General features: G+C 47.3%; 4 protein-coding genes and 2 non-coding genes across 6 annotated transcripts; 2 read left to right on the top strand and 4 right to left on the bottom strand.

Moving 5' to 3' along the window:
* Nucleotides 1-1,136: 1,136 nt before the first annotated feature.
* On the bottom strand, nucleotides 1,137-5,815 carry BCR38DRAFT_414788 (uncharacterized protein; the record flags this gene model as incomplete). The annotated part of the gene is made up of 10 exons (XM_040858969.1): nucleotides 1,137-1,331; nucleotides 1,411-1,467; nucleotides 1,786-2,040; nucleotides 2,091-2,925; nucleotides 3,094-3,203; nucleotides 3,390-3,449; nucleotides 3,578-3,684; nucleotides 3,811-4,233; nucleotides 4,283-5,168; nucleotides 5,474-5,815. 10 exons carry the CDS (start codon nucleotides 5,813-5,815, stop codon nucleotides 1,137-1,139), a joined length of 3,270 nt encoding a protein of 1,089 aa, XP_040709888.1.
* Nucleotides 5,816-7,636: 1,821 nt separating this feature from the next.
* Nucleotides 7,637-7,739, top strand: BCR38DRAFT_t369. Its single transcript has one exon. It is a non-coding gene; the product is annotated as a tRNA-Thr (tRNA).
* Nucleotides 7,740-9,404: 1,665 nt separating this feature from the next.
* On the bottom strand, nucleotides 9,405-10,875 carry BCR38DRAFT_469651 (putative sterol desaturase). Its single transcript, XM_040862816.1, has 3 exons — nucleotides 10,110-10,875; nucleotides 9,992-10,058; nucleotides 9,405-9,942 (listed from the first exon to the last, which is right to left on the bottom strand). Exons 1-3 carry the CDS (start codon nucleotides 10,606-10,608, stop codon nucleotides 9,612-9,614), a joined length of 897 nt encoding a protein of 298 aa, XP_040709887.1. The 5' UTR covers nucleotides 10,609-10,875; the 3' UTR covers nucleotides 9,405-9,611.
* A 4,228-nt stretch (nucleotides 10,876-15,103) lies between these two features.
* BCR38DRAFT_t368 lies at nucleotides 15,104-15,192 on the bottom strand. Its single transcript has one exon. It is a non-coding gene; the product is annotated as a tRNA-Arg (tRNA).
* A 2,331-nt stretch (nucleotides 15,193-17,523) lies between these two features.
* BCR38DRAFT_414786 (alcohol dehydrogenase GroES-like domain-containing protein) lies at nucleotides 17,524-18,599 on the bottom strand (the record flags this gene model as incomplete). The annotated part of the gene is made up of 3 exons (XM_040858968.1): nucleotides 17,524-18,015; nucleotides 18,050-18,424; nucleotides 18,570-18,599. 3 exons carry the CDS (start codon nucleotides 18,597-18,599, stop codon nucleotides 17,524-17,526), a joined length of 897 nt encoding a protein of 298 aa, XP_040709886.1.
* A 452-nt stretch (nucleotides 18,600-19,051) lies between these two features.
* Nucleotides 19,052-20,533, top strand: BCR38DRAFT_451902 (uncharacterized protein). Its single transcript, XM_040861495.1, has one exon. The coding sequence runs from the start codon at nucleotides 19,527-19,529 to the stop codon at nucleotides 20,268-20,270; it is 744 nt and encodes a 247-aa protein (XP_040709885.1). The 5' UTR covers nucleotides 19,052-19,526; the 3' UTR covers nucleotides 20,271-20,533.
* Nucleotides 20,534-21,078: the final 545 nt, after the last annotated feature.

Raw genomic sequence — 21,078 nt, 5'->3', positions numbered from 1 at the left:
CTAATCTAGTAATTCTACATAATATTGACGTTATTTTTAGCATATAAGGCCAATGTTTATGGCGTCATCGACATCGATGGTCTACTCAAAGGAAAACATATGACTCAGCGGTATAGAAGTAGATAAATATGTCGTTAAGGTGCTTGATCCTAGTAGGGACAGACAGCTTGAGAAAGAAGGAGGATCGGCCGAGGTGTTGTGCGTCGAAAACAAGGCGCTTGTTGGCAGGTCTGGGTCGACGTATGATGACCTTTCGATGCTGTCGCTGCTGCCTTCACCCTGCTGCGGTTTATTATGACCACCCAAGGCAACGGCGGCTTCTCCACGGACCTCGGAAGGCCCACACCTCATTCTCCTGCTGGTGGCGGCAGACATAATGAACCCCATAGTTGTCTAGATGCCCAGGTAACGTATATAGAGCAACTAGCCGAATGGACACAGCAGAACGGCCCACAAGGCTCATCAGATTAAAATGAGATATTTCGCGAGGATAGAGCTCAGTCGGGTCGCTGTACAACCGGCTACTCCTTCTTCCGCCCGTCCTAGTCAAAAGCCAATAACGACGAGACAGAAACGGGTTGGCTGACAGGAAGCCGAAGCCCCTTCTGAATATTCGGACCCTTTCAGCAAAGACCATATACAGTAACATCCAAGTCGGTTCCGTGAGTAGAAGTCGGCCTAGATGATCGAGGGCGCGAGTCACCAGCTTGCCAGTTACAGCACAATAGAAAGACGAGCACGGCCACTGTAAAGAGGATTCTCCTAGAGTCGCTAGAAGAACAGTTGTTTAATTGATCGTACGGTGGTGTGATATGATTTAATTAAAGATGATGACGAGGAGGAAGTAAGTTGGATTGGATTAATCGCGTGATTGGCTGATTTCCAGTGCGACAAAGTGTAATGTTGTGGCTCCGCTCTGCAGGATTGGACACGATATTATCCTCCCATTTCTTGTCGCTTGGAACGAGTGTTAAATTGACAGATTAGAGGATAAATCAAGCCGATTCCTTTTATTGAATGCTTGGCAGGATGTGAGCAGGAAACAATCAACCGTGAGAAATAAGTTGCGTCTTGCACTGCACAAAAGTCGATTATAATGAAGCTATTCTGCTGTTGAGAGACCACATGCAATGATACTAAGAGCTTGTCTCTCCGGGAATGACCGTCCAGCTATCCACCGTGAATTTCAAGCTTCCTTGCCGGTTCATACTGGCAGGATCAACGTATATCGCCAGCCCCGTCGATCCTTTGCTAAGGTTGAAAACACGGAAGACGACGTATATCGTCTCAAGATTCTCAGTATCCGATTCCCCACAAGATATATCTTGCATCTATTCCACTAAAATTTAGCGTAATCCATCCTTGTGTACAGAAAAAGACTTCCTAAATGAGGACGGACGTGTCACCTACCCTCTTGTACTGAGCCTTGCTCGCATAGAACGGCTTATCATGCGAGCCGGTTGTCGTCTTCACCTCGATATAGTACATGGGCTTGCGGCCGCTCCAAGGCTCGACATCGAGGTATTCATTCTTGACCAAGGCCATCGTAGAACGCCTTCCGAGTCCAGGTACGTAATATCAGAAATTTCCCTTTCTGTTGAGATGGGCATTTCGGCATATTTGGGGTGTTCCTTGACATATTCCCTGATTTTTCTCGTCCAATCTGACAATTGGAAATTAGGGAGTTGTGGATGAAGATGGCTAAGTAATTCAAAAACCTGCACGTAGTATTAACGACTTGGATTATCAGGGGGCGTGCGAGACGTGTCAACAAGTAGGTCTTACATAGAGTTCACCAGCAGCTCCGATCATCCTATATCGCTCATACTGACTGAAAATGTGCGTCGGTAAATAGTCTTCAGCAGTTTCATTATTTGCGTTTCTCTTGCCGGACAAGCCGAAGCTTCCGTTCTGCCGTAGGCTGGTTTTATGTGCTGCGTTCACTACCTTCTCGAGCAATCGGAGATATCCCGAGCCCTCGGATGCGCATGCCCGCTCTTCGCGTTCTGGAGTGGTTATGTCTTCGTTGGGGAAGTCAAGCTTGATAACACCTTCGTCGTCGAGTATCCAGCATTCTCCTTTGTCATTACCTTAAAAGCATCTTCGGCCACCATCCACTTTAACAGAGCATTGAGGAGCTTGGAATACAAGCACGTCTCCTGACGGCAGCCGTACTTAGGAACGTAGATTTTAAGAGAGCCGTCCGAGTGATTGATGTGGAGGTTGGTCTGTGGCTGCTGCACTCGCAGCGTGCGACCATCTTCAATAAGTTGCAGCTCCAAACTAATACCATCTGTTTCTATTACTTCAGAGCGCCTTAATAGCTGGTAGAACGAGTAGGGGCCACGTAGGGCCCTCGGACTCTCATAATTCATGGCAAGGCCGTGTGTTTTGTCAGCGACAGTTAAGTTCTCAAAAGCTCTCTCGCGTGTGTTGACAAACCGGCATAAGGCATACGCTCTATGTTTAAATTGACGGCGTGAAAATTGGAGTGAGCCTTCTGCGTCGAGTGATGGTGTTGCGACTTCCGTTACTTTGATGGAAAGGTGGCGGTCGTCCAGTCCAGCCCAGTGCAAGAGAGGCTGAAGGCGACAAACCTCATCCGGAGTAAAGTCCAGCAGCTTCACAAGTTTGGCAAAGGCATCACCAAGACCCTTTCGATCCACTAAAGCGAAATCGGATATGGCTGAGAGCAACAGCACCTCGCCGCCTAGGAGCTTCACAGGAAATATCCGTCCCTCCAATACGGGTTGGGGATCTAGCGACTCCGTCTCTGCGGTTAGTAGAGAGTTGAATTGCCACAGCTCTTGCTTCTCTTCTGAAACAGACGTGCTATCCGAAAGTCCCTTCCTCTTGAGCTCGTCGTGGACCATTGCCACGTCAAAGTTGGAACACCGAGGAAGCTGACGAAAAAGATCTTGTAATCTGGGTATTCAGCATTCAAAGCAGACTTCCCAGGAATGCTCGTGGTGCTTGACCATAGACAAGCTGATACCGTATGCCATACTCAGCATATATGAGAGCGTTTTTGTGAAAAGGATTTCTGGTTGGTCTCAATATATTTGATGCTCAGATGCTGATAGATAGACATACATTGCTTCCTCCCATTTCGTTCGTGGGATCTCGTAGCTCATAGACTTGAGTCGCTCGTACATCTGAAGTATAATACCTTGGTCTGCATTGTCTTGTTTTTCTTTTTGTAACTGCATTGGTTAACCAGATCATCCCAAGTCAAATTGGTTATATTCAGGATGTTTTGGAACAGCGGCGTAAGTGTCATTCCAAGAATAGGGTCATGGGCAAACACGGTGTCAAAGTAAGATCTAACAGCATACACCTCGAGCGTACCCCGAGGAGCATCCCAGCGGCAGTGAAGGGCGGGAACCCACCGCGCTATTCCAGGTTCGTATTCGGGAAGCAGCATCAGCTCTCTTTCTTGGAATTTTGATCTACGACCCTCGTTAGTATAGTTCAGAAAATAATGGATTTGCTGGGGGCAGACTTATTGAACCCGGATCGTGGCATTGTCAAAGTCCCCAACGCTGTTGATGTAAATTGACTTGGACAGATTGAATACCTTGGATGTCATAGGTAATTCATCAATCGTATCACCAACATTTTCAGCTAAGTATACCAAAATATCCAAGTAAAAACGAAGATCGTCGTACTTTCCCACTCCAAACGCTGTATGCAGGAATTCCCATACCCCAGTTTCGTCAAAGGGGGGGGGGAGGGGGGGGGCGTGCTCCCGAGATTGGCGAAAGGGAAATCCGACAAACCCGAGAGATACTCCACGCCGTAACTGCTCACCGCACGGTACTTTGGCCTTGCTAAGCTCGTCTCTGATTGACTCATTACTTGTGATATCTGTTCCAATAATGTGCCAGTAATTTTGTAACACACCGATTAGATCGGGGGCTCTTTTGTTTATGATGTGCTTAAACTCCTTGGTGATCGAGCCCCTATCTATCAGCCTTAGACGCCTACGCACACCTAAGGTATTCTCGAGCCATTGCAGCCATGGCTCGGCACCATTGGTATCCCGCTGGTCCTCGGGGCCCTCCAGATACGCCGGCTGCAGGAATGGCACCACAGAACCTAGCGCATTACAATCAGGGTTGTCTTGGTCAGTGACTTGGCAAAGAAGCTTCTTTGCACCATAACGATGGTCATCAATGAGATAAACATCCTGGGATCTTGGCGTTTTGAGAGATCCATCATCTATCAGGACCGCTATACGTTCGTATTTGGTGTTTCTGGGTTTTTTTTGGATCATTAGTACGATAGAGGAACGTCAAATGAGCCATCGAGATTTCCTGCGGATGGTCTAAATCATCGAAAAGAGATTTGAAGTTCACCCTGTCTGTATATTTCTTGAATATAAGCTTTCGCACACGTTTGACCGATGGTTTGGTTGCTCCGAGATGTGTGAAAAGTTGAGCTCGTGCAGCGTGCCAGTTGATGAGACTGAGTGGAAAATCTTGAGAGATTATAATGTCGTCCACAGACGGGAAAGACAGTCGGTTCGTCGCAGATTGGGCTGCTATCCATTCTCCATTTTGCAGCGGGATCAGATCGAGCTCCCGTAAGATACTGATCGACTTAGTGGACTGCTTTTTAAAAGGGATACCTAGAAGCTCTGCTGCAGCCGTGTGCCACTGGTTGGCTGCATCAGTTGACTTCATCCGAGAATTGGAACGCCCAAGGTCCTCTTTCACACGATCCAAGATCTGTGTCGTGGTTATTCTCATCAATCCGTCTTCTTCCAGCTTCAATAAATCAGAAGATTTATAATGCTGCGACAAGTATATCTCCGGGTTCGTGTCATCAAATAGCAGCGTTCCGTCAAGTATTCCTTCCCTTGTAAGCCTTCGCATCTGCCCAATCGGGCTGAGAGCGTTACCGCTTCGAGGACGCATGACTGATTCATGCGCAAGCTTTTTCTGGATACGGATAACCAAAGAATGCCAATATCCTTCCCACGGAAAATCGTCCTTTGAAGGCAGATATCTCATCGAGGTGTATTGAAGAGACTTATGTGAGCACAGCTGCTGTATGGCCTTAATGAATGCTTCTGCCAGTCCGTCGAACAGGGCAATATTCCTGCTGGACGTTGCAACGATATCTTGCCGATTGGCCTGTGTAACCAAGTCTGCTTGTATCAAGAACTACACCGTAATCAGCTTCTTAGAGTTATAGACGTGGAGTGCACCTTCATCTACTTTGAAGCCCATTTTTCAGATCGGTAAAAACGCGAAGACTTGTTGGTTTTCCACTACTGGTGTGGAGCCATCATTTCCGAGTGGAAACGCGAGGACAACCTCTGATTCCGACCATGCTTGTGTACTCTCCTCCACCGGGGAGTAGTCTCTATTTGGGGGTTTTGGAAGGCAGGTCGCGATATGCCTTGTGACATGGAAATTGGTAATACGTTCTTCTTGGATGTCGCATTTCTTAGACAGCGAGACTATACTTGGATCAGGATCGGAAGACCGGAATGAGAAGTTTGTGGCTGAGGTCCTCTTCCCACTTCATCCAGAAAGACGATGCAGATGCGCTGAATGTTCTTGAGGAAAAGGAGGTGAGTGTCCTGAATCTCGCGAAATTGCTGCAGTATTAGCTGGCGATGGGAGTCATTCGCGGCAGCGTCACCATGGTCATGTAGGAACAGCTTGATCCTTGTAACACCGCTCGGTGGATGGTCATCGGCGTCCTTCCAGATCGGCGAGATCATACCCATGCCAGATTCTCCAGATAGATGTCGGAAGGAGAAAGAGAAGTTCCCAGGTTGGATGTGCACCTTGTAGGCAGCCATGAAGACGGATTTGAAACCGATGCCTTTCTCGCCAATGTACCCCTGCGAATCAGTTTTCGAGCTTTTACCAATTTTACAAATGGCGCTGAGGTTCTCATAGGTGAAACCGTCTTCGTTGCACTCGACACCTATGTGCTGAGGAGCACCCTCAAAGGTGACATACGGTATATCTTCGCGCCGATAAGCCGTGGTGTAATGATAGGAGAAAGTGATAAGAGGTATATAGTGAGCACGATAAATAACAAGTTCTTAGGAGAAAGTGATCAGAGGTATGTAGTGGGCACGATAAACCACAAGCTCTTAGGAGAAAGTGATCAGAGTTATATAGTGGGCACGATTGCCCAAGTCTTCTTGGGAAAGGTCGATCCTATTTTCGCAACTCGGGCCATTCATTCTGATGTGAACCCGGTCAGTGTTCAGATGGCACGACAGACTTGGCTCTCGGGACCATTTATGCATGTATGACTGCACATCAATTCGGCGAGCCAATGAAGAAGGCCAGCGCAATCTTGCTAGTTCAATGGCTATAGACCTAATACCTGGCGTCTTGTAATGAAATGAAAGCTGCGCCGTGGGAACCCAGAGCCTGGTCGTTGGGGAGGTGAAGCCTAACCACTTTCAAGCTGAATCGAAGACATAATTGGGATCTCCAGTTAGTTTTAGTGAGACTCGCAGGGTCTATAGACATCAGGCTGGCATCGTGGGAGAGGAGAAGGGCGGGAGGGGTACGTGTCACATCAATAGTAACTGGTCAGCGGCACCCTTGATCTGCAGTCACAATCCATGTGAACCAACCAATCCCCTCTTTGATCTGTGCCTTTTTATTTCCGTTTTTGATTTTATGCCAAACCCAGCATTGATTCGTAATTTTTAAGAGTGGCCCCAGGACCAAGAGTTCTTGCAGGATCCACGGCGCCTCCAGTTCCTATTGAGCCAAATTGAAGATAGCACGCTCAAAAGCAAGCCTCCCCCAAACGTAATATTCGTTCCCACGGTTTGCATTCCATATTCATCACCGTTGAAGGAGCCATTAATGACTGTAATGCAGGTTCACCGAAGTGATTACATGTCTGACAACTCATCGGCCCTTCTCGAAATTCCTTTCAAAGGGTCATGTTAAGGCTCTCGATCTTTCATTCTGCTAACTCCCGCACAGCAGATCTTATTAAGGATCTTATGGTCCGTCTCTATCATCTTCACCTTAAACCTGCGCGCATTCATTGCCCGTCGTTAAAATATAAGGGACGAGGTCCCTAGGTATTATATAGATAGATATTCTCTACTTTGATAAGTAATCCAAGTATTAGTTTAACCTATTAGTAAATTATGCTGTCTTAACGACTCTATTCAAGTTATCTATTATTGAAGTTATCCTAGTTATACTTTATCCTTTATTATTATTTAAGACTCTACTAGTAAGACTTCTCTCACTAGTGTAAATCCTTATAGCAATTGTTAGTAGGATAATATAGGCTCTTTTATATCGTATCGAAGGGCTGCCACGCCCTAGGAATAGCTCTACTGGATAAACCTTTTCGCGTGTTTAAGCATCTGAGATGCGTTGTTATCGTAGTTACCTAAGTTTCCTGCAAAATAGGGGTACATGCGAAAAGGGTGGTCAATGCGGTTACCTTGGATCGAATAGCCTATGCGACATAGGAGCGCGGGATCTAGGTCAGGTTGTGTTATAAGTAAGGAAAGAACTAAGTAGAGGGTTACGCCTAGAGCGTGAGGTAAACGCTATATGGATGCACAGGCCAGGTATGAGGGTACTTGGATTGGGTATGGGTTAGTGCCGTGACAGCCTAGATATAATTAGTAGTCGGCTGGTGTAGTTGGTCACTTCGCTGGTAGATAAGTCCCGATTTGAGCCTCGCCCACTTGGGTTGGTGACGAGTCGCGGGTTCGAATCCCGCAGCTGACACACAAGGGGGTTTAGTCAACCCTTACGGCGCGCTGCCCACCTTGTTGACTTCGCCTACCTAGCGATAATAGGGAGATTGGTGCAGTTTAGGATTACGAGCATCCTAGCCAGTCGACCGTCAAGCACTACGTCGGCGGAATATAACTCGACAGCCGGTCCAGAATTCGAATCGTTAATCCGACCCCTTATCGGACCTCGCCTATCCGATAACGCTCGTCGGCGAACCCGTCCCCTCACGATAGAAGGCGCGCAGCACGCCCCCTCGCCGCGATTCTTGCGAGCGTCTAGACCACGTTACGGTCTATCCACTTGAGCGTATGGTTGAGATGTATACGCTCGACGAGAACCCCAATTAGCAGATACTACGACTTGTCGCGACAAAAAAATAGTCGAGCATCTTCTGCACATCAGCAGCATCCCACCCCTGAGGACGAATTTAAGTGCCACATTACCACGCTTATCGGTAGTTCAGGCAGGGGTTGTAGCACAGACTTAGGGAGGGACAGGAGGTTTAGTAGTCGTTTGGCTACAAGTTTACCTGTATAACCGCCCGACGCGGCTTAAGGGCCCGCTATATCATCTATAGCCCCTTAAGGGAGTACTTGTAGAGGTACCGAGGGTTAACACCTACGGCGTATTTAATATTATTTTTTATAATTAGTATAATTAGCATCAATCCATCCACCTAGCTTGCATCCTTTCTCTATGGACGTTTTTTTTTCCACAGATTTCTGCTTTTTCAGGTAGTTTGCTTGGCTGCGCTATCGAAATAACCATGCGTGGGTGGTTCAACACATCTAAGACAGTATCGATAATGATTAACGTTCTAAATTATGTTGCTATTTCTGCCTTGTTCAAAACGCCACAACCACGTCCTTATCATAAGTTGCCAACCGTTCGTGGACAAGGTCGAGCTGGGTAATAATGTCGACCGTAAAAGGAAGGCCTCTGCCACGGAATTTGAAAACGAGAAGTGGTACCGAGTAGAGAAGGTGATCTCCGTAATAGAGAGAGTCAAGTTTTACGCTTCTGTCCAAGATGTTAACCATTGATGTGACTCGGTAGGTGTCGTTCAGTAAGGCGGTGCCTTGCTTATACGACGGCAATGCGTGTCATTGAAAAGGCCGGCTATCGTGTCGTCAATGAAAAATGACAGCTTGGAACAGGTTCATCATGCCTATTACGCTCTGGAATGCGAAGAAGTCATACAGGAAACGTGATCAGCAACTTCTGCGAGTCGTGGCTGGAGGTGGAGTTCCCGGGGAGGCCTAGGGGAATGGAAGGGGCGGGGAAAAGGGCGGCGAGAACAAGTTGATAACACAACTAAGCTGGAAAGAGTAGTGTCCAACGCCCAGGCAACAAATCCAATGGAAGATACAGACAAGAGGCTTCTCGGAAATCTGGTTTGTAGAAGAATGAAGGCTGTGGCAAGACCTATCGAAAGGGGTCCTCATACCTAGGCAGTCCGATAGTAGTGAGTGTTACACTATATTGATTCTGTCTGTTCGACCTGAAGTAAGTTGCGGCCATTTGTTGGACGTCCAAGGCTGTTACACCAAACTACCAGTCTTGGAAGGACATATGGCGACTTACCGTACGTTATGGGCCAATGTGGACCACCCATCGTACCACACAAGCCTTGCCTGTGGGACAGGCATCGTTCATTTCTATATAAGGCCCTTATGGCCATTTGCCCACAATCCAATGCCATTCTTATAGAGCATTATTAAATACTTTGAACGAATTCTTTGTTCCCACAATCGTAGTGATTAAACATTATATTATGCGTTATTTTGTGTGCTTCACGTTTCTCGCTCCTACATTATCGTTTGCTACGCATAATTTCAGCGCCCTGGATCAAGCCTTGCGCCATTACTCGTGCTTCTTCTGCGAAACGCAATTGCCTTGGTCGTCCACGAGTCCCTTTTCCTTCATGACACGCAAAGCCTCGTGCAGCGGGTCCAAATCAGGCCGGGGTGCTCTGTGCGAGCCCCAGTAGGCGTCGGCCCAAGTGAAATACTGGCCATAGTTGACGGTGAAGTACATGTGGTGCAGCGTGTGGTGTGCCGGGCTGTTGATAAACTTCTCCAGCCAGTGGCCCGAAATCATGTCGCCGTCGTGTATGAAGATGGTCCAGATCTGGACCAAGCCGAAGAGCATAAGATATAGGTATTTGTTGACGGGGCAGATAAATATGAAGACGCTGAGGCAAGGTTAACGGGGACCTATGAATAGGCGGATCGAGCACTTACTGATAGGGCAATGACTGGACAAATCCGTCAAGAGGGTGAAAGGCCAGGGCAGCGAACGGCGTGGGAACTACATCGCGATTAGCTGGTTGATGTTCTAACCAGGGTGGGAAGAACTCACCAATCCACTTGTGATGTGGCTTGTGGATGTACTTGTAAACACTCGGGTGATGTTCCAATCGATGAATCCAGTATATCATAACGTCATTGGAAATCATGAATATGACAGCTGAGGTGACTAACCAGGACCAGCCATAGTCGTCAATGCGCGAGTACAACAAGCTCTTTCCACGCACCTCAGCCAGGAAAATGGGGAAGGTCAGCAGATTGATGAAGGGGATGGCGCTTAGTGAGGACACGATCTCCTGTCGAACCTGGTTCTTAAGGAAGCGTGGATGATATTCCAGCCGCCTATCATAAACAAAGTAATATGAGAGAGCGCTGAAGACGAGGTACAGCATCGTTGCCCCGATCTGGGTCACGACAAGAATCGAGATGCATTGTCGCAGAATATTGTCGCGCGGCCATAGTGACACGGCTTCATTGCCACCTGAAGGCACAAAATACGCGTAGGCCTTGTCGAGAACGATGGGATCCAGAATTTCCAGAGCCGCGTCCATGATGTAAAATGAAATGCGTGAGTGTGGACAAGTTTGAACGGAATTGTCGGGAAAAGGGATGAAGTGAATAAAACTCGTTACCGACGACAACAATGGAGTCCGACAAAGGCCGAGACTTGGCAACGCAGCACCCAGGGGCTGGATGGCATTGAGTGGATAGGAAAGGAATAATCCTGGTCAACGGGTCCCAGATCATAATTAAGCGAAATTATTTGTGGCAACGGTCTGATCATTATGTAATAATAGATCCTGACGTCGAACTTTGCGAGACTATGTTTGAAATGAAAAGCTTCCGGCTGAAAATTAATGCGAAAGCGGGGTAATCAATCTCCTGTTGAAACGGGCCCCACGTGGTCGACAGCAACGGAATATTTAATGTTTTACACTGATAAGCTCTCTCGGGCTTGTTAGTTGTCCAGATTACCTCTGAGGCAGGAATAAGTCACCAGATTGTGTTTCTCAACACGAGAAGAAATCAAATGGCATTGGAAGAAACAAAGAGGCAATCGCAGAGTTGATTAGAGGCTTGATGGCCAAGTGGTCTCCATGCAATTTATTCCAGGGACACCTACCAAGCCTCCGCTGTCCATTCCTTGATTCTCACCATCATATAAAGCGAGGCCCTCGTGTTATCAGGCGATGGCGATGAAAATAAAAATGGTTCCTCACAGTACGACTACAGTCTGCAATGATAAAGCCGTAGAAGGGGTGGTAGTTGCCAACATCAGAAACGGCCGGCGTCGGGTTAAAGCATCTCATATATAGTAAGGGATTGTATCACATCGCATTGGCTTACATTTGTCGGATTCCGAGTACTGCGGGCTGTATTGGTACTACGAAGGTGCGTGAGGGAACAATCCCAAATTGGCCCCGGAGGATCCCTGATTCCTACAATCCGTGTCTACGTGCCTCGTATCCCTCCCTAACAGACATTTTTGATTATAACACGCTAAGTAAGCCAAAACGTTGGCTTACTGAAAGTAGGCTTTAGTACTGATAAGCACTGCTGGTCCGTACGGAAAGAATGAAGATTTTAACAGTATGTCGACCCTGCGTATAAGCAAATGCTTATAGTACGCCTAACTTTGAACTTCCTAAACTTATATTGATTGCAGTATCGTGACTGTAATATGTAGTGATGCATAGCTCTGGAAGGCCTGTATATTGCATTGTAAGGTTGGCACCGCTGTATGTGGCCAGACGGGCTTCTGATGTTGCTACATAATCAGTCATTGTTGGAAAGCTGCCACGCAGTATAGGCCAGTTTCATTTCGGTGGAAATGTTTATAGTCATTGCGCTAAGGGTCAGATGGCTGAGAGCGGAGGCTACAGAGAAGCCCCGTCATTGTGATATATTCAACAATACGCAAATATTCTTGTTCCGAGATGATAAAGCCTATTGTTTGATCACATAAATTTACTTGTGTTGAGGATGTCAACATGTCCAAACTCTTATGAAATCAAAGAGGGGTTATTCTTAGAGCTTCCAAACCATCTAGTCACTGCCACCACCCTGAAGTCGCGCTATGAGACCAAGAAGTGAGGCTATAGCAAAGGCTGATCTTCTCCATCGTACTGCACGTTGTCGCCTTTTAAGGGCCAGTGGAATGAGACAGGAAAGAACCAATTGCAGAAATATGCCATCATCGGCGTTGGTAATTCGTAATGGCATCCAACCTTGACCCCTGTGTTCCTGAAATGGCTTGTAAGGTACCGCGAGACTTATAGGTATCCACAAGAAAAGCCATTCAAAGCGCTACGCAGTACCATATCTTCTCGGTACTTTACAGGTATACGTGGTACCCAGCTGATGGGAAAACCTTCAACATGTTCGTGGGTAGAAAGAAGAGAAGAGAGTAATTCGGGAATGCCAATTTGACTTTGTCTATAGGGCCTGTATGTCTTTATACGAGTCTTGATTCGTTGCTCATAATTTGTCTCATTTCCCACGATTTTTACCTGGTTCATGATCCAACTCATGGCTCGTCGTAGTTGCAGTAAGCATGAGGTTACCTACGTGTGATTCCCTGGAAAATACAATCGTAAGCGTCCTATTCTGGACGACCGCGCCAAAACAAGTAGCAACGGTGCGAGCACATCCCCTAGATATCATAAGCAGTAAAACCAATGCGCTCCTTCAATACCGCACGCCACACTTCCGATTGATCGAACAGAAGCGACCTCTCTGAATCATGCTTACTGTAAGGCCCCTCCTGTAGCTTAGCTATTGTTGTTTACGTTTCACCATCTGCTGTTGGTTGTCCAGCGGCCGTATATGTAGCCATGACCACTTAGATGGTAGAAAAGTCCGGGGCGGATTGTACTGAATCAGATGGCCCTATGGTTCCCGGCTTGGTTGTGTCTTACTCCAGCTGGTCAAGGCCCGAATCTCTTAGCCTGCCTATCGGACTATAGCAGCCTTTTTTACTGTTATGCACGCCTTATTGAAAGCACGACCCCACTTCCGATCTACAGACTTTCCAGAGGACAATACGGCGGTCGAGGGTTTGGCGAAGCTCTGCGAGGTTGTCAAGACTGCCAAATCCAAGGAAACTATAGGACCAAAACCCGGTTGTATAAGATCATCGTATTCGACGTATGTAGAGTCGCCTGCTTTATCCAGAAAATATAGCGCCAATCTCCTATCCGTAGATGCACTATCTCCTCAAATGATAATCCGAGTTTTCTTCCCAAAAGCGCCCAATCCATACCACTTCCTCGGGTCAGGATCTCGTGGTAACGGTGCGCCTTTGTCCGCTTCTTTTCGTGGGCATTCTGGAACGAGGTCGGCCCAATGCCTTCAAAGAAGCTATACAGAGATGGTATGGAGTTCCTAAATTCTTGAAGACGTTCTCAAATACTCTGAAGTGTTGCGATCGTGTATAGTGTCAGGTTACGGCGAGGCCGAAGGCATTAGTACAGAGTGATGGAGAGTAGTAGGTGTCCCTCCCGCTTAGCACCGGGTGGTCACTAGAGGTCTCAGGTAGGGGTGCCCAAAGTGGTTCATTGATCTCTAACCTTCCTGTCTTCTTCCCAGATACCTTCCCTTACATAGATAGCTTGCGCCCGGAGTCGGAGCCGTAGACCCCGTATATCGGAGCCGTAGGGCACTAGTTCCTCCGATTCTTCAGTATACCAAGACTTCCATATTAGGCCATGACTCGCACGTCCCTATACCGGTGCTATGCATCCAGCACTCTGACATATAGCAGAGAACAGATCGAAACGTATGAAGTGCTTCTGCAGTTCAAGTCATATTCTTGTGATAGACCTGAGCCTCTTAAGTGCACAATTTCCACTATTATATGGCCCACGCCTTGCATTATCTTCTGACTAGTCCTAGTTATTCTGCTAGACGAGGTATGCAGGATATAGTCAACGTAATTTAATACTTCCTGTTGTCATCATTATTAACTTGCAAACATGCAAAGACACATTGACATACCTCCTCACGCTTCATCATCATAAACTTATGTTCAGTCCGGAAGCCAACCCAGAGACTGGGGAAGATTCTTAGCGCATCGAGCGCGGTAATTAGGGCGGCTCGCTTGAGATCCTTGCGTTTGTCCCTGCTGAGCCAGCCCAAATTCCTTTCTCAGCGAACATCGCCTATATTATGACGTCTGGAGCACAGCGATACCGACGTGGTTTTAAATATATTTTCCTATCGTTTAGCGAAGTTCGAGGATTGGTGTGCTCAAAGGGTCTTTGTCTCCTCTCTATTAGAGGGCCGAAGCTGCTGACTAAATGTAGCTATACGTAGGCATATAGTCTAGAGTCTCTTAACGTAAAATTTACTTAACTGTTGCATGCCTTAGATACATCACCTGTGTGCTGGGTGCAGCGCTTAGGCCAACTGCCCATAGATAGCCCTTCCGTAGCTGCAACCTCTGAAAGTTAGTGCTATCATCACTACTAATACAACTATCTTGTCTGTATTTACCACATTAACTATGTGACTCTCTTAATTATACGATAATCGCTATTGATCCTTCTATCCCTTTCCTTTTGAAAGGTGCTTAGCGTTTATACGGCCTAATAATATTGACGGCTTAACAGTATACTTCTCTACAATTTTACGTACCGACATTCATAAAATTTCCGTAACATCTAGCCAGGCAGGCGTTCAGGATAATTCTATCATTAACTAGTGGCATTTTAACGGCTTCACGATACCTCGCTGTAGAGGAGGATCGAAAGGTGGCTTCACACATTAATCGAGATTTCCACCAAAATAAGCTCGCGGCAGGTCCAATCCTCAAGGGAAAAGGTATCAACGACTAGCGGTGCCGATCAAATAGATTGGGAAAAATAAGCATTATGAAATTGTATGCCTACAGATATTTGTATCTTCTGAATGGCTTTATTATTGGCTATTATATCTATAAGACAAGTTGGTGGGTTTTGTGTGGGTCGTGGGGACTTTGCTATGCGAAATGTGGGATGGTGCCAAAAGGGTGTCACAGATGGTGACCTAGGCAAAAGGTAAGGACTCAGGTCCGCACGGGGATCGAACCCGCAATCTCCTGATGACTGAGAGAACTCAAATCGTAGTCAGACGCCTTGCCATTGGGCCAACGGACCTGTAATGCTACTTGTTGAATCATCACGAGTTATTTGGCATTATTATCTGTGGCCCGCTTGCCCTAGGAGGTGGGTCGATACCACTTGAAAAGCTTCGTGAGGTCTATAGTTGGGTTGGGGACGCCCACAATACGCCTCTTGGCATTTATGACGTGGTTTCTATTATTCGTGGCTGTGGGTGGCAGGGGAGATTCTTGCAGTTTCTGTGTTACGTATCTGGAGTTGTATACTGGGTGGATTGTCTCTATAGATTGTACCACTTCAAGTAAGCGGAATACATGACAATCTTCAAACCATAGATTCCAAATGATGATGTCGGCACCGTTTAGTAGAATTCACGGAGTTGCGTTTCTTCAAGTCGCACGCGACTGTCTCACGCAAAGCGAAGTAAGCATTCACAGGTTGCCATCTCCTGAACTCGCGAACCACATCCTCATTCGTTAATTAGTCCTTATAATGGCATTTCAGAGTTATCGTCTATAATCGGGTATGAGAAATGGATCCAATGGGAAACTGCTCTACCTGTCCATAGTATTATTATCGTTATCTGTTGACTGCCATTTCCCATACCAAACATTAGCACTATCTTCAAGGCAAGATCTTTCACCTTGTAAATAAGAATGGCAAATTTGGTAGTGCATAAGCCTATGGGCATAACGTAAGTACTTTAAACTATACAAGTAGAACCTGGTAAGTATTAAAATTGGCGACGTGATGAAGATGTGTTGCAGCACCCTTCCGATGTGTAGAAGTCGTTGTCTTTATTGATGCTCAGCTAATCTAAATGAATTAAGGCAGGCGATGGCTGGGAAGTGCTTTTGTATGCGTGAGTATTATGATGAATATTGTCTCGGTCATGATCGATCATTTCTCTCCATTGCTATGCCAGTATCAGCAGCATTTCCACTGCTTCCACGTCGTTATTCCCGACAGTCGTAGGAAGAGCCGTTGCCCTCAATGTAAAACTTCTTGTCCAAATTAACACATCCAATGAGTGACTCGAGCGCATCGCATTGCCTGTGCTTGAACACCGCATGAAGTGGTGCCTATCCCCATCTGTTGGCCATGTCGAGCAACGCACCGTTACCGTAAAACAACCTCATGAAGCTCAGACTACTGAAGCCTGCTGTAACATTAATCGTGTCATGAAGCTCGATCACCGCAAGATAGGGTCGCTGTTGAGCAGATAGCGGGCCAGGTTTCACAATGCGCTCCGGTGTATCTTGTTTGAGAAACGTGCCGCCATGCGCGTACTACATCCTTTCTACGTAGTTCACACAATTCTTTTTTCTTTATCTGTCTATCATTTGCTCTTAGAAATTGGTAATCAACCATAACGTGTTCTGCAGAGAAATAGAGAAAGGTACTCTAATCCGGCTGGGTTTGAGGGTGGTCATGAAGATTCTTGACTATTGTGGCCTTATGTAGACTTATTGAGTTTCAGAAGCTCAATAACGACAATGCATGTTGCTACGCAAGGGCGTAGCGAAAGAGCCCTCCACCGACCTAGTGTTTCTTGATATACTCTCCGGTTTGAAAGCTTTGATTTACTCACGCGCAGAGTTATCAATACTGAGGACTGCGGATTGGCTATCCTGGAATCCGAGACTCATATTGCCTTCTGCGACCAGCGCATCTCTCCGTCATTTATCTTGGTAGCAGTCATATATAATACGCAGCATGCGACTTAGGTTGCATATTATGGTCGACATTAATAAACATAGTGGGATAAATGTAGAAAAGGTCTGATTCCAAATGGGCACAAGGTGTATACATCCCGAAGTTCCAACAAACATTGATGTAATAGATACTAGTTCTCATTTAAGTACTTATCTCGAATACTGCAGGCTATAGTTCATTACTGATATATGCATTCGTCCTCAAAGCCGGCATAATATAACTCATATTCTTGTAGCATAATACCATGATCGACAGTTCGGGACGCTGTCTACCATTCCTTAACACTTTCCGACTCATTTTGTATTTTCTTTCCTCTAGTTTGCTATGGATATGCTTGCATTATTGTGTGATATGTTTTAATCTCGGTTGTTCTCTCAACTATGATACACTGTTAATTGCCCGAAATGAGCGCTAGTATAGTCAGGAGAGGCAGATATTGACTTTGCAATCAGCTACTCATACGTGAAATTAAGGCACCAAAGATAGGCACCTGCATGTGGGATGGGCCAGGCACATTTAGATCTTCACGAGAATGAGTGCTACAATTTTGAAGAGTCACCAAACTGGACACTGTACAGACCAGAGGACAAAGCCGGGCTCATAGCAGCAATACAATACCAGTATTTAGTCGGCCAGCTGTTGCCCATGACTCTACATTAAAAGAACTGCCCTGAAACGTAAATTCCCAGAAGTACAATGATCCAAAGCCTTCTGCGCATCATCAAGCGAGAATGTCTCAACCATACACTTGACCCCATGTTCTTGGGCGAACTTGATAGCCTCCTCCCAGTCGAGCGCATGCCCACTAGGCCAGCCGTGAATGGACAAACCCAGCGACACCAGAGCCCCTGTATCGAACTCAACGGGGCCAACAGGTGCCAGCACGAGCAGCTTGCCACCCGCTTGCAATCCGCCCACAAGAGGGCTGATAGCCTTTGGATTCGGCGCAGTTGCAACAATCAAAGCGGCCCCGCCAATCTCCTTCAGCTTGGCAATGGCGTCCTCCTTTCTCGTATCGATGTCAGCGTGCGCCCCCAACTGCTTCGCAAAGTCTCTCTTGGATCCGCCTGAGCTGATAGCCACAACATGGCAACCCATCTTGTTCGCATACTGAATCGCCAGATGTCCGAGCCCACCAACTCCCTGAACGGCGACCATGTTCCCCTGCTCAACATACATCTTGCGCATGACCCTCCTCCTGGAGTAGGACATACTCAGCATAACCACCGTCGTGACTGACACCATTAACTTTTTTCACGTCACAAATTTGAAACTGAGAACGCATGCACTGGCGGCACGTTCCGTCGTGTTCGCCGTGCCAGGGACCGCCCACGCGGTCGCCGATAGAGAGTCTAGTCACGCCCTCACCGACTGCCACGATGTCACCTATGAGCTCGTGGCCTGGAACGCGGGGAAAGACGTCGCCCAGGAAGCCGTGCTGTTCGAAGCTATCGGTGTGGCACACGCCACAGGCCAGGACTTTGATAAGGACTCGCTTGGGTCCCGGCTGTTTTAGTTCGACTTGTTTGATGGATATGGGGGTGCCCTTGGACTAGAAGACGGCTGCCTTGTAGGTCTTAGGGAGTGAGGGAGACATGGTGAAAGTTTTGGAGAACAGCGAAGACGATTATATCAACTCGAAGGTGTCAATAGCTAGATAGATGGATTCTAATGAAACTGAAAAGCACCAGCCTCACAAGCGGGAGGATGCTCCGGTATTTAAGCATTTCGAGCCTCAGAAGATATCAAGATAATGACGAAGGAGGGCGTGCTGTTCGTACAAGCTGGGCCGCTCAGATTTCTGAGACCAACTTAGGCCAGAAGTGAGAGTTAATCCCGATGAACAATAATTGCTGCGGGTCATAGTCACAGAACACTGCATAGAGGCTGGTTGGAAATGGATATTGTCAAGCCTTACAATACACGCTATCACAGAAAATTCGATGATTTCCGAAGCGACTTCATATAACACTGGTATTATCTCCATCTTCCAACGGCTTCCGTGGACAGTTTTGTCGGATTTAGAATCTGGAAAGAAGATAGAGCCGCGCTCGGTGTTCTCTCTACACAGCTGCTCGGAGCAAGCTGATGATAGATAATCCGAAACAGGGGTTTTTATCCGACTACTTAGCTCACAAAGGGCGTGGTTTCGGACTTGGGGCCTGTGAGATCTTCCAAAGCCGACAGTAGTTGGAGCTTCATGCAGCTTCTGGGCTCGCTCGTTCCACCAAAAAGCCGGGGGTACGTCCACTCAAGATGCTCAAGGTGACCCATTAGCAACGGGCCGTTGCTACTCAAGCTCGGAAATACACTACGCGGCGCCTCTTAAAGTCTGTCGAAGCTTCAAGGATTTCGCGCTTACTCACACTGATGAAGGCGGCTTTCATTAATGCCACTGCTTGCCAGCGTAACCCAAACATTCTCATGAATTCATTTTCTTTTCATGCCAACCAGGTGCTCATCGTTCCCCCGAAATTACGGAGTGAAGCCATTTCTCATCACATCCTATCAGTCACCACTTAGTGTCCTCAACCCATCTCATAACAGCCTATCGGTTATTATCTATCCAGACGCACAAAGTGAAGCCACTTCTCGCATTGTCTCTCCAATCACCAAGTTGGAATTGCAGGAATATCGACTCACCCCCACCCAACATGTCACTCCAAGACAAAGTCGTCCTCATCACCGGCGGCAGCAAAGGCATCGGCCGCGCCATCGCCCTCCGCGTCGCCTCTGCCGGAGCCAAAATAGTTATCAACTACTCGCGCGACCGCAGTGCGGCAGACTCGCTCGCCTCTGAAATTGGTTCCACAGACCGCGTCCTTGCTGTGCAAGCCGACGTCTCCAAAATCCCCGAGATCGAGAAACTCGTAGATGCCGCCGTTGCAAAATTCGGTAAGATTGACGTCCTCGTCCCCAACGCAGGAACCATGCCCCTACAGCCCCTGGCGGCTATTACTGAAGACCTCTTCGACCGTACCTACGCGCTCAACGTCAAGGGCCCCTTGTTCCTGGCTCAGAAGTGCATCCCGCACATGCTGAAAGGAGGGCGGATCATTTTCATCTCGACTGGCATCGCGCGTAGTAGTGCCCTGCCTGGAGTCTACATGCTCTACGCATCCACCAAGGGAGACGTGGAGCAGATGACGCGGGGCTTGGCCAAGGAGATGGGCGCCAAGGGGATCACGGTCAACTGTGTTGCCCCCGGACCGACGGCGACGGACTTGTTCATGGAGGGTAAGTCGGAGGCTATGATCAAGGGGATCGAGGCGCAGAGCCCCTTTGGAAGGCTGGCGGACCCGGGGGACATCGCGGGGGTGGTGGCGTTTGTTGCTGGAGAGGAGGCTGGGTGGGTTTCGGGGCAGGTTATTGGGGCTAATGGGGCGGCTTTCGTGTAGCCAATATGTGCTTGTTCTTGTAAGAGATCATCCAAAACCGAAGGTTGGTGGTTTTAAACGGCATGGCAAGACATTTTGAAGGGCATCTTGATCAGGGTTGGCAAAATGGTGTTTTCATCTAGCGCCAAGGAGGGCAATCCAAGAAAGTCCGGCGTGCCTTGGCTTCTGGAAGAGCTCTTTGGCAGTTGCAATGCATGCAAATATTATGCTACAAATAAATACATTTAGTAGCAGCAGGGCTATTCGTATACACAACTTTCATGCCCCTACTCTTTTCCTCCGTAAAGTGAAAATACCCTTTACTCTATATCAAGAAACAGGCTGGGAACAACTCCGCGAAACAAATAGGCTTTATATGACCTTTCACCGACTGCACCTTGCATACCATCGATAAATACACTTGTCTGACTTTTGGACCCTGTGACCGGTCACCTTAACCTCTATTCACCTTCAGCCAGATTCCCAAGAATCTGATGGACTCAACAACCTCCCATCTCTGTAACGTCTTGACGATCTGGATTTATTCAAATCCTCGCTTCATTATGTTTGTATATGTTCAGTCAAAATTAATCTTTGGAACATCGAGCCTCATCTCGTTGCACCGCCATCGCACGGTAATGCCATTAAATAACGATAATAGTAATGCAGCCACAACAACCAACGCAAACGATCAGAATGGTGTCTCATACTCGGTATCCTGTTATTAGCAACAAAATCGCTTGCCCGATTGCATTGAGATTTCCTGGGCACAAACGATGATGAGTTCGTGGCATTTTCGGTATACTTCCAAGTAAATGTAAGCGGCCAC

The sequence above is a fragment of the Pseudomassariella vexata genome (assembly GCF_002105095.1).
Source record: "Pseudomassariella vexata strain CBS 129021 chromosome Unknown BCR38scaffold_25, whole genome shotgun sequence".
NCBI classification, from domain to species: Eukaryota; Fungi; Ascomycota; class Sordariomycetes; order Amphisphaeriales; family Pseudomassariaceae; genus Pseudomassariella; species Pseudomassariella vexata.
Note: the sequence above shows the minus strand (reverse complement) of the source record. Positions and strands in the feature narration are given on the sequence as shown.

Coding starts and splice junctions, on each gene's coding strand:
- BCR38DRAFT_469651 (XM_040862816.1), bottom strand. CDS start 10,608: ATGGACGCGGCTCTGGAAATTCTGGATCCCATCGTTCTCGACAAGGCC. Junction 10,059..10,109: donor GCCACATCACAAGTGGATTG/GTGAGTTCTTCC, acceptor ATCGCGATGTAG/TTCCCACGCCGTTCGCTGCC. Junction 9,943..9,991: donor GTCCAGTCATTGCCCTATCA/GTAAGTGCTCGA, acceptor ACCTTGCCTCAG/CGTCTTCATATTTATCTGCC.
- BCR38DRAFT_451902 (XM_040861495.1), top strand. CDS start 19,527: ATGTCACTCCAAGACAAAGTCGTCCTCATCACCGGCGGCAGCAAAGGC.